We start from the raw sequence: 21,095 nt of genomic DNA, 5'->3' as shown, positions 1-21,095 counted from the left end.
AACTGATCTGTGGTGGTTTCAGAAACCCAGGATTTGTTCCACGGAGAGCTGATGAGCCAAGCATGGGAGTGGTGGATCTGCCGGAGCAGGGTCCTGTGGGCTGAGCAAAAGCACTGCCTGGACTATAAAGGCATCTTCCCATGCCTTTGGAGGGCTGGGATTTCCCCATGAACAGGGCAAAACATCAGAAATTAATATAAACATTAATAGTTAAAACATGGAAGTGGTTTCATGCCAGCCAAGGAAGCTGGAATGGCCATGGGTCAGGAGAGAGGCAGCAATAACCTGTAGCTGTGAGAACTTTACCTTAAGCTCTCAAAGCCCTCCAATGGGCCATAAATGGAGGAAAATATACAATGGAGTGATGGGAATATCTTTGAAAATGATTTTGCTAGAACAAATATTCTTGCTTGGCTCCTGAACACAGTGTGGTGCCACTGGAAAGAGCCAAACGCTGGCTGGAGGTGGCCCAAAGCCTGAGCCCAGCTGCAGAGACAGGTGTTCTGTGTGCAGTTTGCCTGCGGTTCCCTGTACAAGAATCACAACTGAGGAATTCATGGGAGTGATTACTGGACAAGGAGACAGCAGTGACGTGATTTACCACCTCTGTCACTCTGCGTTGCCCAAAGAGCATCTGTGCTGAAGAGGCTCGCTGCCATTGAGTGCAAATAAATGGGGAATTGCACTCCAGATGTGAGCCAGCAGTGGAACAGCCATACTGTACAGAGGGCAGGGGGCTGTGCAGAGAGCGGGACTCAGAGCTGGGCTCAAAGCCGGGCTCAGGGTCCAGGGCAGCCCCCCGGGACCCCCGGCCCCGCCCGGGGCGCTGAGTCCTCCGCGCCCGCAGGGGGCGCCACCCGCGCCGGCCGCTCCGGCGCCGCTCTGTGCAGCACCGCAGTCTCGGCGGCACAGGATGGCGGAGGAGAGCGGCGTCTGCAGCTTTGTGTTCAAGAAGCGGGTCCGGGCCGCGGGTAGCGGCCGGCGAAAACGGCCCGGCAGCGACCAGGAGCGGGGTGAGGGCTGGGGGAGCCGGGCGGCGCGGGGAGCCGGTGCGGTGCGGCGGGAGGCGAGGGAGGGCCTGGTGGAGCCCCCAGCGCTGCCCACGCTGGGGCTTGGCCGCCCTCCCAGCCCGAGGGCGTGAGGGACCCCGGTTGTGTCACAGGGATTTAGGCTGGGTATTTGGAGAAGGTTCTTCCCCTGGAAGGCGGTGGGACACTGCCCAGGCTCCCAGGGAACGGTCGCGGCCCCAAGGCCCCCGGAGCTCGGGAGCGCTGCCAGGGTGGCATTGCTGGGTCCCCGTGGGTGTCCCCAGCCCGCCGGGGCCGGGGCTGCCTCAGGGCCGGGCTGTGCCCTCACGCCCGGCTTTCCCCGCAGAGAGCAGCGGGGAGGAGGGCAGCACCGTGGTGCGCAAGGAGCGGCGGCGGGACACCCCCAACCCCATGATCCAGAAGGTAAGGAAGCCCCGAGAGGGCTCCTGCTCCACCCAGGGCTGCCTGCGGGGGCCTGCCAGGCTCGGCCAGGACAGCGCTGGAGCCTTTCCTTCCCACCAGACCAGGCGCTGCACGAGGGAGAGGCCGGACTACGCGCCGAGCAGCAGCGAGGATGAGGATCCTGCCAAGGAGATCGGGGTGACCTACAAATCCACCAGGTCGGCGGTAAGGACAGGCAGCAGGGGGCTTGGGGTGTCAGCTCAGTGGGGCTGGGGATCCCACTCCTCACAGACAGAATCTGCCACTCCAAACATGGGATTGGACATTCTTTCTGATCAGTGCACCGCCCTGTCCCCTCTTAATAGCCAAGCACCTTGGGCTGGGTTTACTCTGATAGTACCTCCATCCATGGGAGGCCATCAAAGGTTGGTGTTTCCCTTTTAGAGGTGGGAGTTAAAACTCCAGGATGCCACTGGACTTTCCCAACACTGCAGAGATTTTTCAGGAGAGGGAGCAGTTGGATCAGGTTTGCTCAGCTGTTGGGTTTGTGTTTTTAGTGTTAGATCATCTTAGGCAGCTCCCAAGGGAGGCAGCCTTTGGTTTGCCCAACCTTCTGAGGAGAATGAGAAGGGATGGGAGGAGGTGACAGCTTTGGCACTCTGCAAGCTTTTCTGTTCAGTTTTTGCTCTGTGACAACCTTCAGGTAGACAGGAGCTCTCTGTCTTGTCCAGGTGTTCCCTCCACTCTTGCCACAAGTTTTCCTTGCATTTCAGAAACCTGTTGGCCCAGAAGACATGGGAGCCACAGCAGTATATGAACTGGACACAGAGAAGGAGAAGGATGCCCAGGCCATCTTTGAGCGCAGCCAGAAGATCCAGGAGGTGAGTCAGCCTTGCTCCTCAGGGACTCATGCTCTGCAGCAGGAGAGCCTGTGCTTTGCTCATCCCCTTCTGCTCACCCAGAAGAGTTAGAGTCTCATCTTCCCTACAAGTTCAGGAGTGTAACCTTTGCAAATAGGGAATTTTGTGCCTTTATTGGCATCTTGGTGTTAAGGAAGGCAAGGTGGGAAGGAAGACTGGTGTTGGAGTGGTGACAATTAATTCATATCGTGAAGCTCTCCTGATCCTTAATCATCTCTTCTTGCTCTCCTAGGAGCTGAGAGGAAAGGAAGATGATAAAATTTACCGTGGCATTAACAACTACCAGAAGTATGTGAAGCCCAAGGACACATCGATGGGAAATGCCTCCTCAGGAATGGTGAGGTGGGTTGGGACGAGCCTCGGGGTCCGTGACCACAGAGGAGCTCAGGCACCATCCCAAAGGCAGCGTTTGGGGCTGGAACTCTGCTCTCACTGCCAGTTTCTGCCTGACCCGTGTGGTGTGTGGTCCTGGCCAGGGCCCTGCTCCAGGGCCACTCTGCAGGGGCTGAGCCTCTTTTCCCCCTTCAGGAAAGGCCCCATCCGTGCTCCGGAGCACCTGCGGGCCACGGTGCGCTGGGACTACCAGCCCGACATCTGCAAGGACTACAAAGAGACCGGCTTCTGCGGCTTTGGGGGTGAGTGCCCGTGCTGCAGCTGAGCACCAGGCGTGCCAAGGCATCCAGTGACCCCATGTTCAGGGTGCTGAGCCACAGACCCTTCTGTGCAGAGCTGTTTGTGTAAGGTTGTCATTCGTGCCATCCCTTCTGAAAGCCCAGGGCCTCTAATGTGGTTATAGGATCATGGAAGGGACCGCTGGGATGTTCCAGTGACCCACATTCTTACAGGTATTGTGTGCACTGAGACCATGTGAGGGATGGGTTTTCCTGTTCCTTTTCCCACTTCTCATGTGCATAACTGCTGGAACTGTCCCTGTGGCACAGAGAGGATGACACTCACAGCCTGTCAGCACTGAGGGATCCTGTACCTGCTCCAGCAGCTTAGTGCTGCCCTGGACAAGGAGCAATCAGATTCCTCCTGCTGGGCAGAGCTCAGGCTGCCCTGGAATTGGGTATCCTGGTAACACTGTGCCCTTGCAGCCTGTCTCTTACTTCCTCTTTGTTTGTGCTGCTCAGACAGCTGCAAGTTCCTGCACGACCGCTCGGACTACAAGCACGGCTGGCAGATCGAACGGGAGCTGGACGAGGGCCGCTACGGCGTCAACGGTACGGCCCCGTGCCCTCAGGGCACTGCTCAAAACTGTGCAGCTCCTGCTGCAGGATCGGCTGGGGGCAGCAGCACTGACAGTGCCAAGCAGAGCTGCTGCTTTCAGACAGCCCCTGGCTCTCTGGGAAGCAGAGCACTGCTGTGTGGAGCTGGGAGATGGGACTGTCCGTCCCCCCGATGCCCAGGAGGTGGGATGTCATTTGTCACTCAGGGCTCATGAGTGCTGCTGTGCAAATAGGGGCTGTTCTCTGCTCAGTTGGAGCCAGAACTTGGTGGCAGCTGGTTTGGAAGATAGTCTAAAAAACAGGAGGGGGCTAGAGGATGTTTCTCTTTATAGTAGTGAGTGGGTGAAGTAGAAAAGAATTTTCTCCTGAGATGAGCAACAGGCCTGCTGGCTCATTAGCCCTAATTATAGCAGAGTCCCACACGTGTTACTGACATCAGCAACACCCAGATGCCAGAGCTCCATTGTTTCCAGCAGAGATGGAATCCCACCTGCTGTGCTCTCCCCTTATTTATTATTTTGTGCCCCACACGTTGGCTGGGCTGGCTGCTTCTCTCACTCCACCCTGATTCACTTTCTGTTCTGCAGATGACGAGAACTACGAGGTGAGCAGTGATGAGGAGGACATGCCTTTCAAATGCTTCATCTGCAGAGGTTCCTTCAAGAACCCCGTGGTCACCAAGTAAGTGGTGGTTTGGCACCAGCAGCCACGTCTGCTGTCAAAGCAGCTCAGGAATCATTCACTATTGAGGCAAAGACAAACCCAGCCCACAGGCTGTGGGTGGATCCTGCTTTTTGTCTGCCCTGGTTTTCTGGTGAGTGGGGGAATCCTGAGAGCCAGGGAGTCTCACAGCTGCATCTGGAGCATCCCCTTGGAAGGGATATCAAGCACTTACTCAAGCACTTTTTAGATTTGCACAAATGCTGCCTCATTGCCTCATCTTTCCCCCTTAACCTTGAGATTTTGTTTTCACGCCATCATTCCTCCTGGACACTGAATGGCAGCTGCACTGCCTGAGCAGAGAAATGTGAGCATGGGGAAGCCAGGAGCTTGGTGAGGATGAGGAGGAGGCTGAAGACAGCCCTTCCTCACTCTGAACACTGTCCTGTGTCTGGAAGAGCTCACTGGTGGCTCTGTGCTGTCGCTACACATCAATGAAGCAATGCTGAAACACCTTCCATGGGGACAGGGATGCCTGCAGCTCGCTGTTGCCTCCCTTGGGGACCATGGAGAGAGCTGTCAGGCAGGGGAAGGGGCTGCCCAGGGAGCTGGTGGAGCCCCCATCCCTGGGGAACAGGGAACAACGGGACATGGCACTCTGTGCTCTGGTTTGGGTGACAAGGTGGTGTTTGGGCACCAATGCTGGAGGTCACTCTCAGCCTCGATGTTCCTGTGACCAGCAGTGAGCAGTTTCTGACTCCAGGCCACGGTGGCTGTGGCCTTGCAGTGAGCTCTCTGTGTCCGTACAGGTGTCGGCACTACTTCTGTGAGAGCTGTGCCCTGCAGCACTACCGCAAATCCCAGCGCTGCTACGTCTGCGACAAGCAAACCAACGGGGTCTTCAACCCTGCCAAAGGTATTGGGGGGCACCAAAGGCAGCAGCAGCTCCTTCCTGGTGCTGGGCCTGGCCCTGAGCTGCAGTTCAGAGTTTGTGTCAGGAAATATTGAGTCACAGATGCAATTTGAGCATCTGTGCTCGCCCAGGTGGGGAACCTGGGGAGCAGCTGGAGAGCAGAGGCAGCAGCTTGTGTGGTCAGTACAGCACTGAGCAATGACTGCAACAGCTCCTGCCTGACTCAGCCAGCACGGGGGCTCCAAGCTGAGCCTCTGCAGGAGGGATTTTTGGCAGCTGCCCTGGTCCTGGGTGTTCACAGCACCGGGACCCCTGGCTCTGGGGCAGCCCCTGCACCTGGAGCCTCACTGTGCCTGTTCTGTTTTTCAGAGCTCATGGCAAAACTGGAAAAACACAAAGGGGAGGAAGAAGAGGAGCAACAGTCAGACCAAGAAGGGGATCCACAGTAGCAGAATACATTTTGTACATAACTTAATAAAGCCCTGTTTATAAGACTTCCTAACAAGCCAGGAAATCAGTATCTTCTTACTAACAGTAAGATTAAATCAGGAGCCAAACCTGATCATAGGGAGGAAGTAGAACTGGGCCTGGCCTTAACAAATATTTCTGTAACTGGGAGAATTTTACTGAAACTTTGAGAAAAGAGCAAGTGCAGGTGTGTGCAGCTTGTTGCTTTAGTTGAAGTATGTTTCTGAAGCATGAGGCAGCTGCCATAAACTGTGACCTGATACTAAGGTCAAAGCAAGCATGCACAGCCAGCTGTCACCCTCTGTGATTCACTCCATCATCCTGCACAAACAGCAGACTTAAAAAACAACTTCAGAAATATTTTATTTGTTTTGGAAAAAAAAACCTAGAGTAACAAACTTTATCTGGGTTCAAGTACAATTTATAAACACAAGAAGGACCTGTTGCCAGCACCACTACTCCCATCAACTGCACCTATACAGGGATTCTCAGTGCTTCAGTAAAGAGCAGATGACCTTCAGCACCATGGTCCTTGGAAAAAAAGTCAAACTAAAAGCCTTAAATACACCTCCAAACAAACCAAACACCACGGAATGGGGGAGAGCTGCCACAGCAGCAGGGCAGAGTCACACAGCCATGAATCACAGGGAGCCACGGGAGCAGCTTTTACCTGTCAGTGAGGGAAGGCAGAACAGCAATGGTCATGGAGGGGTTAAAGTTCAGTTCTGTACAGGAGTTGTGAGCAAGAGGATCAGCATGACAATCAATTCACTTTCCTCTGTGCCAGGGTAAGTCACTGAGAACAGGCAGGTAAGAGTGTTTGGTGCTGTGAAACCAGCCCAGCTAACATGAAGTTCAAGTGAAGGGGATAAAAAAGCTGGTACATTGCCCAGGCATCCACTCTGCTCTGGTGACCCAGGGAGCTGGAAGGGGAGCTGGAAGGCCCTGTCTGAGCCGGAGTTCAGAGTGCTCAGCATCAAAAGCCCTCTCCAGACTGGAAGGATCCAGTGCTGCAGAGGAATGCCCAGTGCAGCAGGAGTGCCTGGAATGGCATCAGCTTGTCTTTGATCTCCCATTTTCCATCACAAAGCAGTAACTAAGAATATAATCCCTTTTTTCCCCCTTTAAACTTGCCCTGTGACAACACTGTTACAGGAACTTGACTAGTTCTAAGAGAATGCCCAAAACTAAAAGCTGCCCACCTCCCCTCAACTCTAAGGCACCCTTAAAAGAGAAAGAACCAAAGAGGGCAGGGACATGCAGCCTCAACTGTGAGGAAGCCAGTGATTGTTAGAAACACATAAATAGAGACCATAACTACACAGACTCACTCAACACCCTCGAGTGCTCTACCAGAGCTCAGCTGGAAGAATGGGGGCTCTGGGCACTGCACCTTCTGGAATATTCCACAGCTCCTTGGGTTGATCCTTTTCCAGCTCAGGTCTGTCCATCTGTATCCAGGCTACTTCTTAAGTAAACAGGCAGTTGAAGTTCCTTCCCAAGGACCTGTAAACTCCTCTGTGTGTAATATTCATCAGCTTTTATGAACAGGACCAATAAATTACAATGTCCAGAAAGCTCCTCCTCAGTGTAGTCCCTATTTTTCTAGAATTCCCAGTCATCCACATCCAGCTGCTCCAGATTTGATACCAACCCAAAAATGCCACTGGGATCCTGGGGCAGTGTCCCTTCCAAGTTGGTGATGGGGGTGACAGGGCGCAGGAGCTCAGGGAGTGCTTCGGACGCGCGGCGCTTGATCTGCACAGGAAGGACAGAACGGGACACAGGAATGCTCAGGTGCTGCTGCACACCCAGCTCTGCAGGCACAAACAACAGGAAACGCACAGGGCACCCTTTGGACTCCTTAAGGAGCAGGTTGGAACTGCCTCGCCCCAGAACTCAGCAGCCTGCAGGGGAAGAGCTGTTGTGGTTCCAAAAGAGGCAGATTTAAAACTTCTCTTAGATAAGAGATGCCTATGTGACAATCCCCACACTGCACTACAAATAGTCAGAAAACTGACTTAATCTTCCTGATCACAGGAAATTCAGCAACTCAACATCCCCACCCTCACAGCAAGATAAAGCCAAGCATTTCCCTGTAGCTAAATTAGTTCCTTACCTGCTTAAAAAAGGGGTGACTGAGCAGAGTGCCTGCGCTTGGCCTGTGGAAGGGAGGAAGAATGAGGGAAGAAGACAAGAACATGAGGCAGTGCTTGAAGTCAGGTAGTGAGAATAAGAAAAGAGCAGGGTCCTTCCTGCCTCTCCCATTTCTCAGCTGTTGGGTATCTCCCTATTTTCAGCAGTAGCACGGCTTATGAAGCATTTACAATCACATAATGTTTTATGCAAGGAATTCAACCTCCGTCTTCTAACCTTTAAATTGCATTACTTGCAGCCCCTACATGTGGCCAAGGACCACCTGAGCAGTGGGGCACCCCTGAAAAGTCTGTCATGGCTACAGATTGCCCTCACTACAAAGAAAAATGCAGCTTTGATCACTTCCCATCAATACTCTCTGCTGGCTGAAGAGCAGCCATTTGCAGTGATGGGAACTGGGTAAACACAGTCCCACAGGGGCCAGAAACAGAAGTTGTTTATTTTCCTGATGTGCAGATTACAGTTTGTAATCTCTTTTGATATAGTATCATTTGTCAGCCTCTTATGGTTAATACCCTAATATCTGTGTCGATTGTATATCTTAGTGTTGTAAATATATATTATAGTTTAGGCTTTCACAAAATATTAAAATAGAGGATGTGTACTGTCTACTATAACATTGACTTTTAGAGAAGTAATGGCAGTTGTGGAATAATAACTAATGCCTTTATTTTTGTAACCATCTGACAATAGTGAAATAGCCCCATCCTCCAAGGAAGGCTGCAAAGGAATTCCTCAGGCTCTCACACAGAAGTGCTCAAAGTGTTAATGCTGCTCATTCTACACACTTGGACTGCTCTCCCCAACACACGGGGCACACCCTCACTCCACTCCACTTTTGGAAAGAAAACTGTGAACAATTATCTGCCAACTCCCAGAGTTTACCCAGCCCTAGGACAGCACAGGTGGGGGAGAGCAGCTCTCACAGGGCTTTACCTGAAATCAGGGTTCCTCTGGAGGCACTGCTCCACGAAGTTGTGGAAGTAGGTGGAGAAGGTGCGCAGGTAGGGGTGCAGGGCCGGCTCGCCGTTGGCGGCGCGCGCGTTGCTCACGGCCGTGCTCTCCCCCACGCCGTAGTTGGCGCTGGAGCGCGACGTCTTCATGGTCAGCTCGTCTGCAGGAATGGTGGTGGTGTCCAGCAGGCAGGGAACGGTTCCATTCAGCTTCTCCAACAGCATCTGCAACAGCAGGTAGGGCACAAGCAACAGCACAGTTAAGGTTTGCCATTCATGCAGGCTGCACACCCTTCTGCGCTCACGCCCCAGAGCAGCAAAGCAGCTCCAGGTGCCAGGATGAAGGAGAGAAAGGAGCTTGCAAACCTTACCTGAGTAGAGGGCATGTCTTTAAATGGGACATGTCCATTTGCCAGCTCACAGGCCGTTATCCCCACACTGTAAATGTCAGATTTTGCATCGTAACCCTGCAGATTCTACACGAAAAGGAAAAGAAAAATTAGCTTCAGGGACTTGGATGTGATTGAATGGGCAATACCCATGGTTTCAACTGCAAGTCAACAAACCCAGTGTTTAAAACAGGAACAGCATAAGCCACAGATACACTGTTTTATAGTGGTGAGGGTTTTTTGGTTTGTTAAGAGTAACATTTATGTAACTGGAATCAGCCAGCCTGCAGGGATGGCATCTGCCCTGGGTAACTTGCATCTGATGTAACACTTTGTTAATGAGACAACCTGTAGAGGTGCCTACAATTAAACTGTTGAGTCAACTAGATCAAATTCTACCCACTTGCCCTTTCACCCCAAATCTGTTTCCTTCAGCCTCTCCCCTTCTTCTTCCTTGCATTCATGTACCCTTCCCCTTGCTAGGGCTAGAGCTCATCACAAGAAAGCAACTCTGCAGGTTCTCTCATGTCTCCCATTCTACACCCCTCCAACATGCCCTAAGAGCTCCCAAAATTCTACAGATAGAGCACATCATTAAACACACCTGCTGCAAAACCTCAGGACTGAGCCAAGGCAGCACTTTGATGCTGTATTTGGGGAAGTCGTGAACAACTTTGAGTCGCTGCCCATGGTTGATCATGCTCAGGTTACTCCTCAGGCCAGAGAGGTACACCTTCCCATCCACAGAGATCAGGATGTGGCTGGCTTTAACACTCCTGGGGAAAAAAGGAACAAAACAGTCAGGGTCTCTACTGAACAGCTCAATGCACAGGGCAGTACCTGATCAGCTTCCTACCAGGAGGCTGAGACTCCTAACAACCATCTTTGGATGCTGGGCAAAATCAATTAACAGGATTCTATTCATCACCTTTGCAAGTTCAGAAAGAATGTTTCTGTGCAAGGAGAAATGCAGGACTAAATGTTCTGGATTGTGATTTTAGATAGACAGTGGTCTTTGGGATAAGTTTGCTCCACAAGACTCTTGTGCAGCTTAGTAAGATCAGTGATGTCACTTCCCATGAGTATCAAACTGATTGGCTCTAACAGCAAAGTAATACAAAACTTAATGTTGTTCTGTGTCTGATTCATCCTCTGCTCACTCTGAGTATTATTCCCAAGAACTTGCACCAGAAGGAAAATGACCAATGTGTTTCTCAATACCTATGCACATAGCCCATATGGTGGATGTAGTCAAGTGCTTTCAAGACACCTTGGAGAATGTAAGCAATGGCCAGTTCAGTCATCCCATCTGTAAAATGGGTACAGATTAAATCTTTTGCAGAACCTAGAAAGAAACAAAACACCACCTGTCAGAACAAAAGCCCCAAGGACACTTCAGCTCTTCAATTTCATTTCACACAACATGAGGGTCACAAAAAGGTACTCCCTCTCCACTCACCATAGGCCATGAAAGAAGTCACTACCCACAGCTCATTGTCAGCTATGAAAGTTGCTTTGTATGGCACGATGTTAGGGTGGTTGAAGAGCTTGGAAACATGAAGTTCTCCCTAAAATAAAAGATATTTTGATTCAATTTAGTAAATGCAGCAACATGACTGCATATTGATAGGCACTGCTCTTGCTGTCTGTCCTCTTCTAAGCTCGCATGATGAGTGGGATTACCTGCAAGAATGTGACCATTTCATTTGTGCAGGCCTCCAAGTTCACTCTTCTGACTGTGACATACTCTCCTGTGGGTTTATACCTGGCCAGGTTCACAACCATCAAGTCTTCAAAGCCTCTGCCTGAAAGAGAAAGCATGAAAACTTCAGTAATGCTTTTGGAAGCACTGACAGAACTCCTCCAGCCCCTGACACTTCAATAATCTTTACCCTCATTACTTTTCACCTTGTAAGAAAGAGTAACTGTTCCATTAAAAGGAGTAATTTTTCCATACCACCTTCCTTGGCATGTATCCCAGTGAGAGGAATCCTCCAAACCAGCAGAATTATCCTGTCCTTCCAGTTCAGGACTGAGGCAAGAACAGTGACTATGAACACCAAGAACAGATTTCAGGCTGTCTCTGCTGACTGTGCTGCACCCCCAGCATCACTGACCCACTACATCCCCCTCAGGTGAAAACCTTTAGGATTGGCATCTTATTTTTTATTCAAATGATTTTAAAACCAAAGATGCAGACATCTTATCAAAAATAAGCAGACTCTGATCCCCCAGCCCTCAAGAATTACCTATGATAGTGAGCAACTCATAGCAGCTGCTGTCTGGCAGGAAGTTGCTCATGGTGTCCCTTTTAGGGGAAGCAGCTATCGACTCGGAGCTCGCCTCATTTGTCTGAGGAAAGAAAATGAAGTCAGGTCAAAGGAAATCCAGATCACCTGCTGGAAAAATCATCTGCCCCACATTATCATACACTTCAAAATAACAGGAATACAGAAGAGGATTTAGTTGCTGTCAAAATAACCTTAAATTTATCAACTGAAACTCAGGAGATGCCTCATTTCAGAAGATCCAGACATCTGTGTTACAAAACAGGTAACAAGTAGATTTTTAATCACTGTAAGTGAGAATTTATTCAGGGATATTTTGATAAAGCCAATTATTATTCCCCAGGACAGCCTAAAATCTGCTTTACAGTCACTGCCTTTATCTTATAATTACAAACTTGTGTGCCACCAGCCTGTTGCCTGAGCCAGAGCCAAGGGAAGCTGTTTTAGCCCTTCTCTGCTCTGTAACCCTTGGTGTTCCTGGTGGATGCTGCAGGTCTCAGCTGCTCACCTGGGATAAACCACAGAGCTGAAGCTGCTTAGCTGAATGGTACAAGTGATGAAGAAAATCAGACACACATGAAAAAAGAAGCTCCAAATGAAAGCAAAAACTGCAAAGCATAAATGCTTCTGAATAAAAAAAAAGGGATAAAAGGCACCCCCAGAGCACTGAGGGAAGAAGCATTCCCTCACTCCATCTGACATAAAGCTTTCTGCCTTATTTACATACACTGAAATCTTCCCCTGCAGGATTCTGCAGATGATAAACTTCAATGTTCCTGCAAGTTCTTTTATACCTTCCAACTCCTTCAAATGTCCAGTCACAAGGAGAGTGATCTAAAGGGGATTAAAATTTATGTGGTATCTAAAATTGTCTTTAGTTATCTCCAATTTCCAGCACATTAACTCCTCCTGGCATTTGGAACACCAGCTCAATTTTTCCACCTCATTCTTCATCTGCAAATGCCCTTTATCAGACCTTTCTCATGGTACATGAAGCAGAAAAAGTTTGTGCCTTTTCCTACCATGACAGCAGTCTCTGTTCTTTATTTCCATCACTGAAAGATGCAAACAACACAGTGACAGCTGAAAAACAGGGAACTTGCTGTTCTGCCCTCAGCCCAGGGTAAATGCAGTGCAAAGAGCACAGGCAGGAGTTTGCTGTGAATTACCTCTGGGTTCTAAATGTACTTGGGCAGTAAATTAGAGCCATAGTTCCCCAGTTCCACCTTTTCAACTGGCTTTGAAGAGCACACTACCTTTAAAATAGGTGCATTTTCCATTAAGGGAAAAGGCAAAAATTAACATTTGTGGTGTTTTGGTATCTGCCTACCTTTAAAACAGGTGCATTTAATATAGGTGCATTTTCCATTAAGGGAAAAGACAAAAATTAACATTTGTGTGTTTTGGTATCTGCCTAACTTTAAAATAGGTGCATTTAAAATAGGTGCATTTTCCATTAAGGGAAAAGGCAAAAATTAACATTTGTGGTGTTTTGGTATCTGCCTACTTTTAAAACAGGTGCATTTAAAATAGGTGCATTTTCCATTAAGAAAAAAGGCAGAAATGAAGATTTGTGGTGTTTTGGTATCTGCCTACCTTTAAAATAGGTGCATTTTCCATTAAGGGAAAAGGCAAAAATTAAGATTTGTGGTGTTTTGGTATCTGCCTAACTTTAAAATAGGTGCATTTTCCATTAAGGGAAAAGGCAAAAATTAAGATTTGTGGTGTTTTGGTATCTGCCTACCTTTAAAATAGGTGCATTTAAAACAGGTGCATTTTCCATTAAGGGAAAAGGCAAAAATTAACATTTGTGGTGTTTTGGTATCTGCCTACCTTTAAAATAGGTGCATTTAAAATAGGTGCATTTTCCATTAAGGGAAAAGGCAAAAATGAACATTTGTAGTGTTTTGGTATCTGCCTACCTTTAAAATAGGTGCATTTAATACAGGTGCATTTTCCATTAAGGGAAAAGGCAAAAATTAACATTTGTGTGTTTTGGTATCTGCCTACTTTTAAAACAGGTGCATTTAAAATAGGTGCCTTTTCCATTAAGGGAAAAGGCAAAAATTAACATTTGTGTGTTTTGGTATCTGCCTACCTTTAAAATAGGTGCATTTAAAATAGGTGCGTTTTCCATTAAGAAAAAAGGCAAAAATGAAGATTTGTGGTGTTTTGGTATCTGCCTACCTTTAAAATAGGTGCATTTAAAACAGGTGCATTTTCCATTAAGAAAAAAGGCAGAAATGAAGATTTGTGGTGCTTTGGTATAATTTCAGCACAAGCAACTCAGTCCCATCTGAGCACAGCTAAAGCCCCTGGGAGCAGCATTCCCAGACCCTTTGCTTTCATGAACACCTCAGTGCTGTTTCTTGGCTCAGAACAGGCAGCAACTTCCCACTCAGGATTTCGAACTCCTGCTCAAGAGGCCTGTCCATTCTGATCTCAGCTTTACCATTCATGACTTCTTTCAGCAATTTCCCAGTCCTGGCAACAGCAAGACTGCCAGGAGAGACACACAGGCAGACAGAAACCTCTGAAGCACAAAGGCACCACCAAGGAGATGGAAGCAGGGAGCTGGAAGCACTCATGGAGCAGTGACAGCTGGTGAGACACTGAGCAACATGTAAGTGGTTTGCTTTATTAAAGTCCACTCCAGGGAGAGCAAAAGCCAACAAAACAGATGCAAAGAATTAAAAAAAATTAATGTTAATGGTGTAGGCTGTGCAGTAATGAAAAGAATACTGTGAATTCCCTATTGAAAAGTCTTCCAGTTTGAGGTCTTCACTCACCTCTCCCCGTGTTAGCAGTGACCAATAACAGAGTTAATGCAAAAGGAGCTCAACCAGAGATTTATCAACATCATACAACAGTTTAAAAAAAGAAAGTTCAACTGAAATGTCATTTATGAGGTACTGCAAAAAAGCTCCTCGGTGGTTTCACACAGGACAATTTTTGGTGTATGGTCAAAAGCAGCTGCAAAATGAAGTCCCACATGACCAGTTTTATGGCATGACATTCATTTAGAGCTGGCTTTTGGCTTGGGAGTCCAGTTTAATTTGAGGTAGATTTAAAGGAAATTAATCTTTGAAAGGCAACTAAAAATGCCATAACACAATCACTTATGATGTTTGCAAGGATCTGTATTTGCCAAATGACATTCATCTGAGTCAGGAAGAGGGAATATCAGTTTTGTTCTGCTGTCTTCCCCTCCATCTCCTCACTCCCTCTCTCACTTCAGCATAAGCAACAAAATTTCCCTCCCACCCCCCTCCCCAAATTATGTGCCTTTCTCTACAGCTCTGGTGGGAAAAAAAGGCTTTTATTAAATGTAAAAAGATCAAAATGAGAATCAGCATGTGTGTAAATCCCAAGAAAACCTTTGGAAATAACCAAAACAGATGCTAATCTCAATTTCCTTCCATCCAAGCATGTCTAACACTCAATAATTTCAAAAAAGGTGTGAATTTACTCAATTTTATATAAAACATTCCATATACATGTCCTATTCTTGCCCTAAAGTGATAAATCCTGTCCCAAAGGGCCCAATCCTGCCCTATTTGGGACCAATCCTGACCTAAAGGGTCCAATCCTGCTCTCCCATTTGGAACCAATCCTGCTCTCTATGGGCCCAATCCTGCCCGACCTTGGGACAAATCCTGCTCTCCTTTTTGGGCCCAATCCTGCTCCTCTTTGGGTCCAATCCTGCTCTCCCTTTATTTGGGTCCAATCCTGCCTTCCTTTGGGGACCAATCCTGCTCTTCCCTTGGGTCCAATCCTGCTCCCATTTGGGACCAATCCTGCTCTCCATTGGTCCAATCCTGCCCTAAAGGATCCAATCCTGCTCTCCTTTTTTGGGTCCAATCCTACTCCTCTTTGGGGACCAATCCTGCCCTAAAGGGTACAATCCTGCCCTCCTTTGGGACCAATCCTGCTCCCCTGTGGGACCAATCCTGCTCCCCTTTTGGGTCCAATCCTGCTCCTCTTTGGGACTAATACTGTTCCCCTTTTTTTTGGTCCAATCCTGCTCCTCTTTGGGGACCAAATCCTGCTCCTCTTTGGGACTAATACTGTTCCCCTTTTTTTTGGTCCAATCCTGCTCCTCTTTGGGGACCAATCCTGCCCTAAAGGGACCAAATCCTGCTCCCATTTGGGTCCAATCCTGCTCTCCCTTTTATTTGGGACCAATCCTGCTCTCCATGGGTCCAATCCTGCTCCCATTTGGGCCCAATCCTGCCCTCCTTTGGGACCAATCCTGCCCTGCCTTGGGACAAATCCTGCCCCAAAGGGGCCAAATCCTGCTCTCCTTTTTTGGGGGGACCAATCCTGCTCCCATTTGGGTCCAATCCTGCTCTCCATGGGCCCAATCCTGCCCAACCTTGGGACAAATCCTGCTCCCAATTGGGCCTAATCCTGCCCTAAAAGGACCAAATCCTGCTCTCCTTTTGGGTCCAATCCTGCTCTCCCTTTTATTTGGGACCAATCCTGCTCTTCCCTTGGGTCCAATCCTGCTCCCATTTGGGCCCAATCCTGCCCTCCATGGGCCCAATCCTGCTCCCATTTGGGCCTAATCCTGCCCTAAAAGGACCAAATCCTGCTCTCCATGGGCCCAATCCTGCCCTACCTTGGACCAATTCTGCCCTAAAGGGTCCAATCCTGCTCCCATTTGGGCCTAATCCTGCCCTAAAAGGACCAAATCCTGCTCCTCTTTGGGACTAATACTGCTCTCCTTTTGGGTCCAATCCTGCTCCCCTTTTGGGACCAATCCTGCTCTCTTTAGGTCCAATCCTGCTCTCCCTTGGGACCAATCCTGCTCCCATTTGGGACCAATCCTGACCTAAAGGGTCAAATCCTGCTCTCCAGGGGCCAAATCCTGCCCTGCCTTGGGACCAATCCTGCCCTAAAGGGTCGAATCCTGCTCTCCTTTTTTGGGACCAATCCTGCTCCCGTTTTGGGACTAATACTGCTCTCCTTTTGGGTCCAATCCTGCTCTCCTTTTTTGGGTCCAATCCTGCCCTCCATGGGCCCAATCCTGCTCCCATTTGGGCCTAATCCTGCCCTAAAAGGACCAAATCCTGCTCTCCATGGGCCCAATCCTGCCCTACCTTGGACCAATTCTGCCCTAAAGGGTCCAATCCTGCTCCCATTTGGGCCTAATCCTGCCCTAAAAGGACCAAATCCTGCTCCTCTTTGGGACTAATACTGCTCTCCTTTTGGGTCCAATCCTGCTCCCCTTTTGGGACCAATCCTGCTCTCTTTAGGTCCAATCCTGCTCTCCCTTGGGACCAATCCTGCTCCCATTTGGGACCAATCCTGACCTAAAGGGTCAAATCCTGCTCTCCAGGGGCCAAATCCTGCCCTGCCTTGGGACCAATCCTGCCCTAAAGGGTCGAATCCTGCTCTCCTTTTTTGGGACCAATCCTGCTCCCGTTTTGGGACTAATACTGCTCTCCTTTTGGGTCCAATCCTGCTCTCCTTTTTTGGGTCCAATCCTGCTCCCCTTTGGGACCAATCCTGCTCCCGTTTTGGGACCAATCCTGCTCTCTTTAGGTCCAATCCTGCTCTCCCTTGGGACCAATCCTGCTCTCAATTTCACATAAAACATTCCATATACATTTCCCATGTTGAGCTTTGTTTGTGCCAGTAAATTAATGACACTGGCAGAAAAATCAATTATAAGCAACTTGAACTGACACAGTTATGATCCAATCACACTTAATTCGTGTTTGTAATTATCTTAAACTACAGCAACACCTGCACACCTGTGGTGTGGGGAGGTGGGGCATCATTTACATTAAGATACTCTGTTGTTAATTGTGGTATTTGATGTGTTAAATGCTCATTATGAACCAATGAGCAGTCAGGGCCTGCAGAACAAACACTTTTCAAAAGTTCCATAAAATTAAACTTTTCCTTCCTTCTCTGAAGGATCAGAACTAAATCACCTCAAAAAGAGACCCTTGAGGGGTTGGGGGGAGGAGAATGACAAACAAATAGAAATCCAAGAGATTAAGTTTAAATTTTTGAGTTTTCACATATAGTTTGCAAACCACACACCAAAACCTCCACTCCAGGGTGAAACCTGTTTCCACACTTGTAGAGCTAAATACAGAGATGAGATATATAACTAAGATAAAAAGAAAAATCAAACTTCCACAAGGGATAATCTCCATGCAATGAACCACAGCACCACAGCCTGCACAAGTCACTTACTTTTCTCCGAGAGTCACCCAGAGGCTGCTCTGGAGTAAAGAAATTCATTGTTCACCATGTTGTGTTCAACAGACACCCATTCAAATATAGCTGGAAAACTAAGTCAATAACCCTGGATGACCCTTTTGGGTATCAAATGTACATTATTTTTTTTTTTTTGTTTATAGAAAGACATTTAATTTGCACACACAATTGCAGCACATCAGGATCAAAGAGATTCACAGAGTGCTACTGTTTGTATTTTTGACTTTTTTTTTTTAATTATAACTCTAAGTATTAACCTTCTGGCATGTTCCTTATTGCAGGGGGGTAGGACCTGATGATCTTTAAAGGTCCCTTCCAACCTGAACAATTCTATGATTATAAACACATTCAAAGATGACTCTTACATACAGAAGAAATTATTAATATTATTTAAAGTAATAAAAATTCCTTTAATCCACCTGGAAGCTCAAAGTCTAGACATATTTCCTATGCTCTGTTTGTTTTCTGTGTCACTGATCAGGAATTCTGCATCCCAGTGGGAAACTTTGCTTGTTATGCTGAAGCAGAGCACAAACCTGTCAGCTCCTGCATCAGCAGCTTCAAAATCCATTTTTACTCAAAAAATTCTAATTAACCTTCCCAAACCCCAAAACATCTTTTGCATACAAAAAAAATGTGGTTATGCTAAGCAATACAGAACTATCTTACAGCTGTTATCAATAAGTGGAAATGATTTCCAAATAACTTGCTGCATCTTGGACATTTCCACCTTAAATTTCTGGGCTTAGACAACTTGAATGATGGATTTACAATGAGACTTAATCATCTCTTTTATGATAAAATACATCTTTACTATGAAATTACCAAGCTTTACAGCTAAAATAAAACATTTCTAGCAATGTCATTTAACAAGAGGAAAACTTACCTCCAAACAGCTCGAAGTCTCTTAATCCCTCAACAATGAACTTCTCAGACACCCACCGCTGAAAGAAATAAAAATTCTCCACATAATCAGTTATTCCATCTAGAGAAAAGTTTCTTTTTCCCCTTCCCCACAAGAAAAAAGCCCCAAATTCAAGGATTCTGTTGTGGTCTGAAATTGATTGCTGTATCAGCAGTGACATCCTTATTTTGGACAAGATATTCCCTTATTGGGCCAATGACATGCACCCAGCAACCACACAGGTGCTGCTGTTATTCCCAATCAACATGCACTTGCAATAGTTAATATCATTTAATTAATTCAAACAAGTTTTTATACATGCACATACAGCAAAAATAATCAGTATGCAACAACCCCCTCATACAACCAAATAAAAGTTGGTTTTTTAGGTGTAAAAGGTTTAAAAAATGCTTTCACTATTTACAAAGAGGTGGTATCTCTGAGAATTCAAATATTTTAGTTATATCATTAATCACAAACACTGCCACGGCAGAATTTGCTACTTAGCAAAATAGTTAAATACACAGCTGATGCTGTTCAGTGCATGAGAAGCCAGTCCTAGAAAGCACCAATGAGTCTTTAGGTGATGATGACTCAAAAGTTAAATGTAAGAATACCATTTGAATGCATCAGAAGTGATTCTGCTGCTGGAAATTTCCTCATTTTCTGCTGAACAGCAGAATCAAACAAAGCTGTTTAGCTTTGCAAGCAAAGTGAAGGAAAAACCATAAACTGTGACACAGGTGAGGAGGCTACTTCTTAAAGAACAACTGAAAATAAGCAGCTTTATGGCTCTTTTTCTTCACTGCAAAGCCCATTAGAGCCCCTCTGCAGCGCACCCCAAAGAGATAAAGGTGTATGTGCCAGCAATAAAGGCTTTAGTGCAGGGTTTTTAAGCCATGTCCTGCCATCAACCCTAAAATCAGTTTTCCTGTGCCCTTATGGTGCTCTCCAGGCCCGGCCGCTCTGCACAAGCGCCAGACCCGTTCTACCGAGACACGAGGGAAGCTGGAAGGTCTTCAACACTCACCCTAATGCGCTCGGGTTTACTTACAAGGAAAGACATGGATCCGCCGCTGTGGGACACGCGCAGCAGAAAGGGCGGCACACCTGCGGGCACAGCGGCAGCGTCACCCCCGGCCAGCACCGAGCCGCCCGAGGCCCTCACACACCGCGGCCCGGCAGCCCCGGAGGGCACCGGGAGAGCGGTAAGCACCCCGCAAAAAGCACCGACACCCCCGAACTCCGCCCGGGCCCGGCAGCCCCAGGAGAGCGGTAACTCCGGCAAAAGCTGCCCGGAGCCCCACAGAGCAGCGACACCCCCGGGCCCCTCACCGGTGTGGGGCCCTCCCGCACAGCCCTGCTCCGCCCCGGGGGCCCTCACCCGTACGGAGCCCTCTCGCACGGCCCCGCTCCGCTCCAGGACCCTCCCGCACGGCCCCGTTCCACCCCTGGGCCCCTCACCCGTGCAGGACCCTCCCGCACGGCCCCGCTGCGCCCCGGGTCCCTCCCGCACGGCCCAGCTCCGTCCCAGGTCCCTCCCGCACGGTCCCGTTCCCCCCCCGGGCCCCTCACGGACCCCTCAGGCTGCGGCCGCCGCTCACCGGCGAGAGACGCTGCGCGTGACGTCACCGCGCCGACAGGTGACGCGCGGGCGCGCTCGCGTGACGTCACGGGCGGAGCTCCCGCGAGCGGCGGGGAAGGAGCCGCCGCCATGTTGGGGCCCTCAGAGGATTCTGAAGCTTGGCCGCATCCAGGCGCGCAGCACGGCGGGCAGGAGAGAGAGCCACTGGGAAAGAGCTGGGGGTGATGGCTGACAGGCAGCTGAACGTGAGCCCAGGGTGGGCAGCAAGGCCAATGGCACCTGGCGTGTCAAAAGGGTGCCTTTTGACAACAGGGATTGACCACCTGTGCTGGGTCCCCTCACTTTAAAAGGATACCGAGGGGCTGGAGAGTGTCCAGGGCAGGGAACAGAGCTGTGAAGGGTTTGGAGCCCCAGGAGCAGCTGAGGGAGCGGGGCAGGGGCTCAGCCCGGAGCAAAGGAGGCTCAGGGGGCCTTTGTGGGGAACAGCCTGGGGAGTCGGGCTGTGCTCCCAGGAACAGGGACAGGAGCAGAAGGAACGGCCTCAGGCTGGGCCAGGGCAGGCTCACGATGGACAGCAGCAGGAATTTCTCCACAGAATAGGTTCTTAAACATTGGAACAAGCTGCCCAGGAGCTGGTGGAGTCCCCATGCCTGGAGGTGTCCAAGGAACAAATGGACGTGGGGATCCATCACAGGTTGGACCATCTGGGAGATCTCCAAACTAATCAGTCCTGTGGCTCCGTGGGTCCCTCAGAGAGTGGCCAAGGCTGTGCCCCAGCAGGGACCCTGCTGTGCCCAGTTTTGATGCAAATTCCGGGGCAAATCCTCCATGTGGGCCCAGCCCAGCCTGCCCAGGGGGACACAGCTCCTGCAGCCCTCCTGAGCAGGAACCAGCTCCTCCTGCTGCTAACAACCCACACCAAAACTCACCAGCACAAAGGAGCCTTGCAGAGTCTACTGAATGAA

General features: G+C 49.0%; 2 protein-coding genes across 8 annotated transcripts; one reads left to right on the top strand and one right to left on the bottom strand.

Moving 5' to 3' along the window:
• Positions 1–853: 853 nt before the first annotated feature.
• Positions 854–7,377, top strand: LOC102075489 (E3 ubiquitin-protein ligase RNF113A). Its single transcript, XM_074557712.1, has 10 exons — positions 854–1,013; positions 1,375–1,451; positions 1,551–1,655; positions 2,204–2,311; positions 2,583–2,692; positions 2,879–2,985; positions 3,484–3,573; positions 4,167–4,260; positions 5,049–5,155; positions 5,522–7,377. Exons 1-10 carry the CDS (start codon positions 914–916, stop codon positions 5,599–5,601), a joined length of 978 nt encoding a protein of 325 aa, XP_074413813.1. The 5' UTR covers positions 854–913; the 3' UTR covers positions 5,602–7,377.
• On the bottom strand, positions 5,959–20,234 carry STRADA (STE20 related adaptor alpha). Of its 7 annotated transcripts, none has more exons than XM_074557706.1 (13): positions 20,150–20,234; positions 19,600–19,655; positions 18,528–18,585; positions 17,618–17,646; positions 11,369–11,471; positions 10,803–10,924; positions 10,579–10,687; positions 10,341–10,464; positions 9,724–9,895; positions 9,102–9,206; positions 8,714–8,955; positions 7,740–7,782; positions 5,959–7,378 (listed from the first exon to the last, which is right to left on the bottom strand). In XM_074557706.1, the coding sequence occupies exons 2-13, from the start codon at positions 19,609–19,611 to the stop codon at positions 7,226–7,228; spliced, it is 1,272 nt and encodes a 423-aa protein (XP_074413807.1). In that variant the 5' UTR covers positions 19,612–19,655; positions 20,150–20,234; the 3' UTR covers positions 5,959–7,225. The 7 variants fall into 7 exon arrangements, with proteins under 7 accessions (XP_074413807.1, XP_074413809.1, XP_074413806.1 ...); XM_074557708.1 differs by having other exon boundaries at positions 19,576–19,655; positions 20,125–20,210; XM_074557705.1 differs by having other exon boundaries at positions 19,576–19,655; positions 20,150–20,207.
• Between the last annotated feature and the right edge of the window lie 861 nt (positions 20,235–21,095).

This window comes from Zonotrichia albicollis, chromosome 23 (assembly GCF_047830755.1).
Source record: "Zonotrichia albicollis isolate bZonAlb1 chromosome 23, bZonAlb1.hap1, whole genome shotgun sequence".
In the NCBI taxonomy this organism is placed as follows: domain Eukaryota; kingdom Metazoa; phylum Chordata; class Aves; order Passeriformes; family Passerellidae; genus Zonotrichia; species Zonotrichia albicollis.
This window is presented reverse-complemented; position numbering and strand designations above follow the sequence as displayed.

What these genes read in the sequence shown, in the direction of transcription:
- LOC102075489 (XM_074557712.1), top strand. Translation starts at nt 914, where the DNA reads ATGGCGGAGGAGAGCGGCGTCTGCAGCTTTGTGTTCAAGAAGCGGGTC. An exon ending in CGGCAGCGACCAGGAGCGGG is followed by an intron (nt 1,014 to 1,374) that starts GTGAGGGCTGGG and finishes CTTTCCCCGCAG; the next exon opens with AGAGCAGCGGGGAGGAGGGC. An exon ending in ACAAATCCACCAGGTCGGCG is followed by an intron (nt 1,656 to 2,203) that starts GTAAGGACAGGC and finishes CTTGCATTTCAG; the next exon opens with AAACCTGTTGGCCCAGAAGA.
- STRADA (XM_074557708.1), bottom strand. Translation starts at nt 19,611, where the DNA reads ATGTCTTTCCTTGTAAGTAAACCCGAGCGCATTAGG. An exon ending in GACTTCTTTCATGGCCTATG is followed by an intron (nt 10,465 to 10,578) that starts GTGAGTGGAGAG and finishes GTTTCTTTCTAG; the next exon opens with GTTCTGCAAAAGATTTAATC. An exon ending in CAGAGGAACCCTGATTTCAG is followed by an intron (nt 7,783 to 8,713) that starts GTAAAGCCCTGT and finishes TCCCTTCCACAG; the next exon opens with GCCAAGCGCAGGCACTCTGC.